General features: G+C 46.9%; 1 protein-coding gene across 1 annotated transcript; it reads left to right on the top strand.

The window, feature by feature from the left end:
- F2RL1 (F2R like trypsin receptor 1) lies at positions 288-11,045 on the top strand. Its single transcript, XM_018053694.1, has 2 exons — positions 288-503; positions 8,735-11,045. Exons 1-2 carry the CDS (start codon positions 422-424, stop codon positions 9,844-9,846), a joined length of 1,194 nt encoding a protein of 397 aa, XP_017909183.1. The 5' UTR covers positions 288-421; the 3' UTR covers positions 9,847-11,045.

The following is an 11,278-nucleotide window of genomic DNA, read 5'->3' as shown; positions in this document are numbered from 1 at the left end:
GATGGGGGTGGACAACGCTGGCTCCGCAGGAGTAATTCAAGGTTAGAGGCGGTTTTCGGCCTTGCGCAGGCCGCGGCGATCCCACGACGAGAGGGTTCCAACCTTTCGAAGATCACAGCACAGTTTCTACGCGGCGGGCGCACCTCGGGCGGCGGGCCGGGGCGGGGCCCGGGACTCCCGGTCTCGGAACCGCGGGGCGGAGCTGCGCGTTCCGGCCCCGGGGCGTGGCCGCGCGCAGGTGCGGCGAGAGGCTCGAGTTTCACTGAAACTTACCGGGTTCTCGGGAGGCGTGCGCGCAGGCTCCAATCAGGAGCCGGCGGGAGGGTGGCTTCCTACCCGAGCCGAGGGGCGAGGGGGACTCAGTTTCGGGGCTGTGGCGGCGGCGGGCTCCCCGTCCGCCCGGCGTCGGCGCTGCTGCAGGATGCGAAGCCCGAGCGCGGCGTGGCTGCTCGGGGGCGTCCTCCTGCTGGCGGCCTCTGCCTCCTGCAACCGCACCGTCGCAGGTGAGAGGCTCGGCTGGGAGGGGTCGCGCTGCTCGGGAGCGGGGGTCTCGGGCGCCGTGGGCTGGAGGCGGACGCCGGGTGGTTGCGGGAAGGGTGAGTGCGGCCGCCGCCTCCTCCTCCCCGCACCCGGCGGCTCCGCTCCCGGCTTCGGAGCGGGGGGTCTCCGGGGCCCCAGCTGGGACCACCAGCAGGGGCTGAAGCCTGTGGAAGCGAGCGGAAGACAGCGAGGTGTTCGCGCCTACGGACGACCCGGGGGGCTGAGTCCCTCGCCGCCCCACCAGCCCCAGGTTTCTTTGCAAATACTAGTCATTAAGGAACTTTCGCACACTTTTCAGACTCTCCTGCCTAGTCCTGCGCGACCCGCGGAGTTAGAGAGTTAACGGCCTCAAAGAGCGGGATGGAGCCCGCGGCCTGGGAATTTTCTGAGTCGTTTTCTGAGCCTCCTGCAACTTCTGGAGGCCCCTCTTTGGGGTCGGCCGTCGGCATTCAAACCGCCTCCCCCTCCCCGGGGCCGGCAGCTCCTCTGGGACGGTTCGTGGCGGGAGTGGGGAAGCCAGGGCCGGGCCCTGTTGGTTCTTCGGGTGCCAGGCGCTCGCTCCGGGTTGTAGGCCAGTCGAACAGGTGAACGAATGGACCTTCTTGAACCCTGCTTCACGTTCGAGCAGGTGACCTCTGGGCCCCGGGTTTCCCGGCCCTTCGGTGCCACACCGGCCGCCACCAGGTCCGAAGGCCCGAGGCTGCGCTCCCCGGGCACGGAAGTACCCAGCTTGTGCGCCGCAGCCGGTGCCCGGGGTGTGCTCGGACTTGTCAGGCGGGAGGGGGAATCTCCCCGGCTGAGCTGCTCTCCCAGGGCGTGGGCGCTGTTAGGCCGGGTGTTGCCTTCAGTTCAGTTCAGTCGCTCAGTCGTGTCCGACTCTGCGACCCCATGGACTGCAGCACGCCAGGCTTCCCTGTCCAACAGCCCCCGGAGCCTACTCAAACTCATACTGTGATGCTAACGGATGAGGAGCCTTAAAAAGGAAGTTTTTGTTTCCGTGCGAAATTTGTAGACCTGTTAAGACAGGTTCTCACTTTTATCCTCTTCATGAAGACATTGTAAAACAGCAAATCACTGTGAATTTGAATCAGAAGCATGTGATTCTTTTCCTTCTGCAGTTACAGAAAAGGGTATTATTATGGTGGATACTTGAAAAACTACACCCCTGGTACACATTTTATTGTCAGCGTTAGAATAAAGATATTTTATTTCCTGAAGGTACTGAAACTGATGAATACATGTCCCTTTACCGTTCTGTTTTTAAACTTACAAACTTAAAATTTAGGGGCAAGGCTTAGTATGTGCAGACATCTTCTGTAAAATGTGAGGATGTGGATTCTTCTAATTTATCATCTAGACAATTCCAATAGGAAGCTTGCCTGAGTGTTTGGCTTGCTTCTGTTTACAAAGCGAGGGACAGGAGCTGGGAGGATTTCTGAAGTATGAGGCACACTTCATTGAACAACACGACAAAGATCAAGTTACTTGTTAAACAGAACTATTCAATGTTGCACTTTTTTTCCCTTCCACATACTTTTATTCCTTTGCAGGGTAACTTTGCTAAAGGGTCAGTTCAGTAACAGGGAGACTCTAGGTAGATGGAGCTTTCTTCACAACTTGAAACTAAGTTGATTTTAATTAAGAAACATGGCATCACCAGTGTCTCTGACCTTCAGCACCTGTCTTTGCTCACCCGCTTCAGTCTGGCCCTCATGTATCCCCCTCAGTTTGCAGCAAGACGCATACTAGACTTTTCTTCCCAAAGGTTTTTGCCCAAAACACTGCCTTATGGAAGGGAACTCAGCCTAGAGAGTAACCTTATCATTTCACAGATGGGGGCTGCTGAATTGAGGGGGAGAGGCAAAGAAAACTGTCCATCATATACCCCTGCTCTCTTTCCTATCACAAGTGTGTGTGTGTGTGCGTGTGTGTGTGTTCTTTACCATCTGAGTGATGGATAGTTACTTCTGTAAATAGTTTTCTCTCTCCCCAAACTGGATCACGAAGGGGAGAGGCAAGGAAAACTGTCTATCATACCCCTGCTTTCTTTCCTATCACAAGTGTGTGTGTGTGTGCGTGTGTGTTCTTTACCATCTGAGTGATGGATAGTTACTTCTGTAAATAGTTTTCTCTCTCCCCCAATTGGATCACGAAGGGGAGAGGCAAGGAAAACTGTCCATCATACCCCTGCTTTCTTTCCTATCACGTGTGTGTGTGGGTACATGTGTGTGTGCGTGCGTGTGTGTGTGTGTGTGTGTGTTCTTTACCATCTAAGTGATGGATAGTTACTTCTGTAAATAGTTTTCTCTCTACCCCAACTGGATCACATACTCCAGGAGGCCAGGGACCCCTAACGGCACCTCCATCACCACGGTCCAACACATCTCTTTCCCTAAAGGACCTCAGTAAATAGTGAAAGAAAAATGAAGTAAAGGGACTGGCCCAGAGTTTCCTGGCAGTTTGGCATTTAAGTTGGCTTTTTTCAGGTACTTATTTCTTTCCCCCGTGTCACAAGTCTGAGAAGTCCCCTGTAAAGCAGTCATTCCATTTTTCTTTCGGACACTGAAACTTGTGTTCCCTTTGTAATTGGTCATTAAGGATACAAGCCGTATGTGATTACTGTAAAGGAAAAATAAGTCCAAAAAGGAGATGGCATTAATTAAGTCACCCTCATTACCCAAAGCATTGCCAACAGTTTGGTTTCTAGCCTTTCTCATGCTTTCATACATCCATGCACAAAATATGTATTCATAAATAGACAAAAAAATTGTGTACAGCTATGTGTTTATATAAACATCAGTCGGTTGCCATTGCTCAGTCGCTAGGCTAGATCCGACTCTTTGCAGCTCCTCTGTCCTCTAATATCTCCTGGAGTTTGCCCAAATTCATGTCCACTGAGTTGGTGATGCTATCTAACCATCTCATCCTCTGCTGCCCTTTTCTCCTTTTGCCTTCAGTCTTTCCCAGCATCAGGGTCTTTTCCAATGAGTAAAAGTAAACATCAGTAATGAGTAAACATCAATGACCAAACATCAGTAGCATGTTAGTAAATAGAAAACATTTTTAATGAATCTTAAAATGTTACCAGTGGATGTATAATAATTTTTAACTGGTCCTCTGTTGATAGACTCTTGGGCTATTTTCCATGTTTTGGAATAAGAGAGGACACTGCAATGAACGTGAAGATGGGACCTTAAATTTGTGTTTGGTCACCTGCCTGACCTTGTAGTTACTAATTAATTTTGATAGGTGATGTTTTAGTGAAGTGCGTGTTTGACTTTCTTACGGTTTTATTAGCTGGGCAAATGTTGAGAGGAAAACACTTCATCCTGAAAGAATACAAGAAATTTGAGTAATGTGTCCCTAGAGAGGGTACCAAGTAATGGAAACTTTTCTTTTTTGATCTGTGCTCCCAAAGTTCAGAGCAAAAGAATATTTGGGGGTGAGGAGGATAATAGGGGAACGAACACAAGAGGAGAGTTTAAACAAAGTAGCTGCTCTATACCTGCTTGTGTTGGGAGGGTGGGCCACAGGAAGAAGCTTAATATAGCAAAGAGCAGGTAATGTTTTTAAAGTTAAAAGTGCAAATCAAAAAGGTTAAAAGTGAAACATCCCTGTTCTCTCCCTTCTTCACTCACAACAGACTTCTTTATGCAGAAATACATGTGTTGTGTAACAGTAGAAGGCTCATACTGTACATGCCGTCCTACCGTTTTTTTTACTTAAATGATCTAGTCACAGTCAATATAGGAAAATCTGCCCATACTTTTGTAGGGGGCACATTATTCATTGTATCAGTTCAGTTCAGTTCAGTCGCTCAGTCATGTCCGACTCTTTGTGACCCCATGAATCACAGCACTCCAGGCCTCCCTGTTCATCACCACGTCCCAGAGTTCACTCAGACTCATGTGCATCGAGTCCGTGATGCCATCCAGCCATCTCATCCTCTGTCATCCCCTTCTCCTCCTGCCCCCAATCCTTCCCAGCATCAGAGTCTTTTCCAATGAGTCAACTCTTCACATGAGGTGGCCAAAGTACTGGAGTTTCAGCTTCAGCATCATTCCCTCCAAAGAAATCCCAGGGCTGATCTCCTTCAGAATGGGCTGGTTGGATCTCCTTGCAGTCCAAGGGACTCTCAAGAGTCTTCTCCAACACCGCAGTTCAAAAGCATCAATTCTTCGGTGCTCAGCCTTCTTCACAGTCCAACTCTCACATCCATACATGACCACAGGAAAAACCATAGCCTTGACTAGACGGACCTTAGTTGGCAAAGTAATGTCTCTGCTTTTGAATATGCTGTCTAGGTTGCTCATAACTCTTCTTCCAAGGAGCAAGCGTCTTTTAATTTCATGGCTGCAGTCACCATCTGCGGTGATTTTGGAGCCCCCAAAAATAAAGTCTGACACTGTTTCCACTGTTTCCCCATCTATTTCCCATGAAGTGATGGGACCGGATGCCATGATCTTCATTTTCTGAATGTTGAGCTTTAAGCCAACTTTTCACTCTCCTCTTTCACTTTTATCAAGAGGCTTTTTAGCTCCTCTTCACTTTCTGCCATAAGGGTGGTGTCATCTGCATATCTGAGGTTATTGATATTTCTCCCGGCAATCTTGATTCCAGCTTGTGTTTCTTCCAGTCCAGTGTTTCTCATGATGTACTCTGCATATAAGTTAAATAAGCAGGGTGACAATATACAGCCTTGACGTACACCTTTTCCTATTTGGAACCAGTCTGTTGTTCCATGTCCAGTTCTAACTGTTGCTTCCTGACCTGCATACAGATTTCTCAACAGGCAGGTCAGGTGGTCTGGTATTCCGATCTCTTGAAGAATTTTCCACAGTTTATTGTGATCCACACAGTCAAAGGCTTTGGCATAGTCAATAAAGCAGAAATAGATGTTTTTCTGGAACTCTCTTGCTTTTGCCATGATCCAGTGGATGTTGGCAATTTGATCTCTGGTTCCTCTGCCTTTTCTAAAACCAGCTTGAACATCAGGGAGTTCATGGTTCACGTATTGCTGAAGCCTGGCTTGGAGAATTTTGAGCATTACTTTACTAGCATGTGAGAGGAGTGCAATTGTGCGGTAGTGTGAGCATTCTTTGGCATTGCCTTTCTTTATAAATGCCATAAATTACTGAACTCGCCTTTTTTTGTTTTTCGATGCACATTGAAACTATCATTTTTGTTTTACCATGGTAAATATTCTTGTACATACACTATTTTTGTGTACTTTAGCTAGTATACATGCAGAACAATTCCTAGCAGTAAATCAGTGGGCCATAGGGCAAGCACACTTAAAATTTTTGATATTTTGCCAAATTGCCCTTCGAATAGATTACACCAGTTTACACGCCTCTGAAAAAGCAATCCAACTGACATAGAAGGGTATAAAGGTAAAAAAAAAAGTAAACTTCCCTCCTCACCCATTTTACTCCAGAGGTGGCAGAGTTTCTGGTGTAGTGGGTGTTTTCCTAGACTTCAGATTTGTTGACAAATTATAACTTTGTTAATAGATGGAAGCATATTATTCCACCAGTTGCTTTTTCAGTTGACACTATATCGTGACTGTCATTGCATTTCAGTGTTTATTAAGTAGTTCATCTTCACCCTGTAAAATAGAAATGATGTTGTCAGGTTTACGGAAGGGTTAGAATCCGGGACGGCATCCGTTCTAGATGGATTCTGTGAGTTGAGGACCCTGTATGAGGTAGAAGCCTGTGCCCTGTGCTGGAAGGGCTTCAGGGCACGTTGAGCAGCAGCTCGACATTTACCAGTGTTAGTACTGAGTAGTTCTAGCACTGCTCAGTTACACCAAGTGGCACGCTGGTTGTGTGCTCTGCCCCTGGGTCGATGGACACAGCTAATATGAATGGTATTTTAGAGTGCAGTCATTCAGGGTTCTATGTGCGAATATTCTCAGGAAATCTTTTTTCCTCACTCTTTGAATCCTTCCCTACCTTTTTGTAGTATTTCTGGCTCCTTCCCCACCCCCCCTTCTTTATTTTAGTATCCTTACATAAAATAGTTTTTTATCTCTTTGCATGAACTTTTGTGACCTGGTATATGTTTGTTTTTATGGAACATTCTAGACACATGAAGATAGAATGTTGCAGTGAATCCCTGGCACCCCTCAGTCAGCTTCAGTAATGACACCTCAGCCTACTTCCTGCCTTCCATCAGGTGTCATTCTTTAACAGGTTTATTAAGATGTAACCTGCAAACCATACAGTTCACCTGTTCAAAGTCTACAATTCAGTGCCTTTTAGACTATTCACAGATAATCTGTCCATCACCACAATCAACTTTAGAATATTTTTTTTACCCTATAAGAACACTCCACCCATTCCTCAGCCATCATCCCCCAGTTTGCCCCATTCCCCAGCTCCTGGCAACCACTCATCTGTTTTTTGTCTGTGGATCTGCCTATTCAGAACACTTATAAATGGACTCCTACAGTACAGACTCCTGAGGCTTCTTTCAAAAGCACAACCTTTTCAAGCTTGGCCTGTGTTGTAGCATGTAACGGTACTTCGTTTCCTTTTATTGCTAAGTCATGTTCCATTGTAGGCACAGACCACATTTTGTGCATCCACTCATCAGCTGATGGACATCTGGGTTGTTTCTCCTTTGGGGCTGTAATGAATAATGCTGTTCCGAACATTCCTGTACAGGTTTCCATGTTTCCCTGTGTCCTGGGAATATACTTAGGAGTAGGAATTGCCGGGCTGTACGGCAATTCCATGGTGAACCGTTCAAGGAACTGCCAGATGGTTTTGCACAGTGACTGTACCACTTTACCTTCCCACCAGCCGTGTCTTAGGTAGAAGAGGAGAGAATGATGACAACACATGCAAGTTATCAGATAAGCTTGTGAGTAGGTTGAACATCCTCCCTGGTATAAACGTGCCATGGTGAAGGGCTGCTCTTCCCCAGAAATCAAGTCAGGGCCTTCTAGGTCCTTACATTGCCCTTCACTTTGTTCTGTAGGTTGATGGACACTTGGTTGGGGCAGGATGTAGGCTGGCCATGCCATTCATTCGTGATTTCGAAAGTTTAATTCATAATATGGGGATGAAAGTGGAAGTTGTTAAAGCTTAGCATATTACTTGCTTAAATGTCAGAATACAAATTTGTCTGAACAGAAACCGTGCACCCAGCTGCCCGGTGACCTTGAGGTCAGAAGGCTTGCTGCCCGCTTTTCTCCTTGGGCAGGTCTCCAGGAAGCCCTCAGAGAAGTGGGAGACCCCTGCCCTGGCTGAGGCTGTCCTTGTGTCTAGAGAGACAGTGTGTCTGAGCTCCTGGGAACCTCGCTGTGTTGGACTTTGGGCTAAGGAGTGATGGGCCAGGCTGAGTTGTCTTGCAGTGCAAATGAGATAGATGGCCATTATAAGAACAGTTGGAGACTGATGAGTGTGGACAGTTTGTAGAACTAAATGATATACTGTCAGTTTTTTCCAGGATTCATAGAAATCATTGTTATGTTGTACACATACCTCATAACCCTCCCATTAAAAAAAATACCCATTGTAAAAACACGCACATGCACACACACACACACACACACACACACAGCAGAGGGACTTCCCTAGTGGTCCAAAAGTTCAGACTTCATCTTTCAACGCAGGTGGTGCAGGCTCGATCCCTGGTCAGGTAGCGAAGATCCCACGTGCCACATGGCCAAAACTCGAAACATAAAATAGAAGCAATATTGTGACAAATTCAGTAAAGACTTAAAAAATAGAAAATTAGGATTAAAAAAAAATAACAAAAATAACACAGCAGGCACACAAATCCAGACCATAGAAATCCTGGTAATCCCACCACCTATCAGAAGCCCCTGGAGGCATTCTGGGTGCCCCTCCTCCTGTCTTCTTTCTCTTCCTTCACGCAGCGCGGGAAACTTTCTCCATCTACACTGCCCTGGAGAAAGGCAGGCTCGCCTGACGCTGTCCTCTCCGGCTTCTGCTGTTCTTTCTCAGTCCGTCTCACTGCTTCTTTTTCTCCTCAGCTGCTGTCCTCCTATTCTCCTCTGCCCGAGCTTTCAGGTGGTAACTGGAGTGCTGGGCGCCATCCTGCCCGTGACCTTCCCACCAGCCGTTCTTTCTCTGAAGCGCTTGTATTTGGACAAACCAGCATCCCTGCGGAAACACTGATTTCTGTAATGACCCTTGTCCGCCTTGCCTTTCTTGTGCAGGAGACAAGAGACTGTCTAAAGGAAGAAGCCTCATTGGTAACGTGGATAAGTCACCTGTGGTCACTGGCAGAGGCGTGACAGTGAAACCAGGCTTTTCCGTGGATGAGTTTTCTACCTCCGTCCTCACTGGAAAGCTGACCACTGTCTTTCTTCCAGTTGTCTACACGATCGTATTCGTGGTTGGTTTGCCAAGCAATGGCATGGCCCTGTGGGTCTTTCTTTTCCGAACAAAGAAGAAGCACCCCGCTGTGATTTACATGGTCAACCTGGCCTTGGCCGACCTCCTCTCGGTTACCTGGTTCCCTTTGAAGATCGCGTATCACATCCACGGCAACAACTGGATTTACGGGGAGTCTCTTTGCAAGGTGCTCATTGGCTTTTTCTACGGCAACATGTACTGCTCCATCCTCTTCATGACCTGCCTCAGCGTGCAGAGATACTGGGTCATCGTGAACCCCATGGTGCACCCCAAGAAGCAGGCAAACATTGCCATCGGCGTCTCCCTGGGAATATGGCTGCTCATTCTGCTGCTTACCATCCCCTTGTACGCCGTAAAGCAGACCTCCTACATCCCGGCCCTTAACATCACGACCTGTCACGACGTTTTGCCGGAGGAGGTGCTGGTGGGAGACATGTTCAACTACTTCCTGTCTCTGGCCATTGGAGTCTTTCTGTTCCCAGCCTTCCTCACGGCCTCGGCTTACGTGCTCATGATCCGGACCCTCCAGTCTTCTGCCATGGATGAGAGCTCAGGAAAGAAGAGGCGGAGGGCCATCAAGCTCATTGTCACCGTCCTGGCCATGTACCTGATCTGCTTCACGCCCAGTAACCTTCTGCTCGTGGTGCACTACTTCCTGATTAAGACCTGGGGCCAGAGTCACGTCTACGCCCTGTACATCGTGGCCCTCTGCCTCTCCACCCTCAACAGCTGCATCGATCCCTTTGTCTATTACTTCGTTTCACAGGACTTCCGGGATCACGCCAAGAACGCTCTTCTCTGCCGGAGCGTCCGTACTGTAAAGCGGATGCAGGTATCCCTCTCCTCAAAGAAATTCTCGAGGAAATCCAGCTCTTACTCTTCAAGTTCGACCAGTGTCAAAGGCTCCTACTGAGTGGTCCGGTTCCTCAATGGAAGTTCTGCTGGAGGCTTTGGGGCCTGCTTACCATTCCGGAGATGCTTCTGTTGTATCCTAACCAAGTAGGTTTCACCACATACCATGTATATGCAGCACCTCTCAGGGTTGCTGGAAGCTTCCCTGTTTGCATGAGGAAAGTCCCCCAAATTCACGTGGAATGTCAGTTTCAGAATTCCTCTACTCAGGGGCTCCCAGAAATGGAACTGATTGAACCAGACTTTTCAGACGGTGCAGAAAAGACGGAAACCCCATGATGTGCAAAGACTAGTTTTGGCGTGAAGGTTTAAGTTTTTAGCTCCAACTACATCTATTACATCTGGGGTTGGTCCAGCTGCATTAGGGGTTCAGGGCCCTCAGAGAAGATCAGTATAGTTGACTGGCTATACAGATGAGAAAACTAAAGAGGTGGGGGAGCTGCCCCAAGTCAGGTTTCCAGCCAACAGCAACAGGTTTGAATGGTGGGGTTCTTGTACCACTTCATCAAAATCATTGTGCATCTTGTTTGAAAATGTAGATTTATCGTACTCAGGAATCAGAGCTCAGAGTCTGGGGCAGGGCCCAGGAACCTGCATTTTAACAAGTCTTTCTTACACTCCAGTGTTTGGGAACCTTTGGTCTGGGTACTGCTTCTAGGAGCCATGGCAATTTTTGAAAAATGAAGCAAAACAGAACGTTTTGTGTCTCTTTCCCATCCAGCTCAGAACAAAGTCTGTTCATTGACTTATTGGGACTTCCAGTCATTTCTTTATTAATGCTTTGAGCTTTTGTATGTATCATTATCACTTCTAGGAAAATACGACGAGCATTTTAAATGTGGAAAAGCTAATTTTGTGTCTTTTACTGACTTGAGTGAAATCTTCAGGTTGTCCGAATAGTAGATTTTTTTCACAACTAAGAATAGTGTTTACCACTTAGTATTTTTAAAAATTATTGTTGGCCTATTTATTGCCAGTTTTGTTGACTTTTTATCAAATATGAAATGATAAAGCCGTCTCTTGAGTGTGAACCACATCTGTCTGGGAAAGAACACTAAAATAGAGATGATTTGCAATGTATTTAAAGAGGTACTTGACTCCAAGCTGACTTTATGCAGCCGTTGTATTTGTGACCTTTTAAAATAATTATTTTACTGTATGATTGATTTATAAATAACACATGACTTTTATTTTTTACGACTTATCTCTGAATTGTGTGGTTTTTGCTTTCATTTTTGTTTTCGAGGAAGGGAGAGTAGGGAAACAAAGGCATCACTCTTCTAAGAAGAAATGGAAGTGATTCTCACACCTTATTTTTTATGTAAAGAGGGTCATATTGTACACATTGCCCTGTAATAATTATTTTTCTTTTAACTACATTTTAGAATTCACATGTCTGCATCTATGGATTGACCTCCATTTTTAAAGGATAC

This window comes from Capra hircus, chromosome 10 (genome assembly GCF_001704415.2).
Source record: "Capra hircus breed San Clemente chromosome 10, ASM170441v1, whole genome shotgun sequence".
Classification (NCBI taxonomy): domain Eukaryota; kingdom Metazoa; phylum Chordata; class Mammalia; order Artiodactyla; family Bovidae; genus Capra; species Capra hircus.
The sequence above is the reverse complement of the archived record's forward strand: the minus strand, read 5'-3'. Positions and strand labels throughout refer to the sequence as shown.

Bases quoted from the DNA above. Each gene is read 5' to 3' on its own strand.
- F2RL1 (XM_018053694.1), top strand. From the start codon at position 422: ATGCGAAGCCCGAGCGCGGCGTGGCTGCTCGGGGGCGTCCTCCTGCTG. The intron at 504-8,734 runs GTGAGAGGCTCG...TTTCTTGTGCAG, and splicing joins CTGCAACCGCACCGTCGCAG to GAGACAAGAGACTGTCTAAA.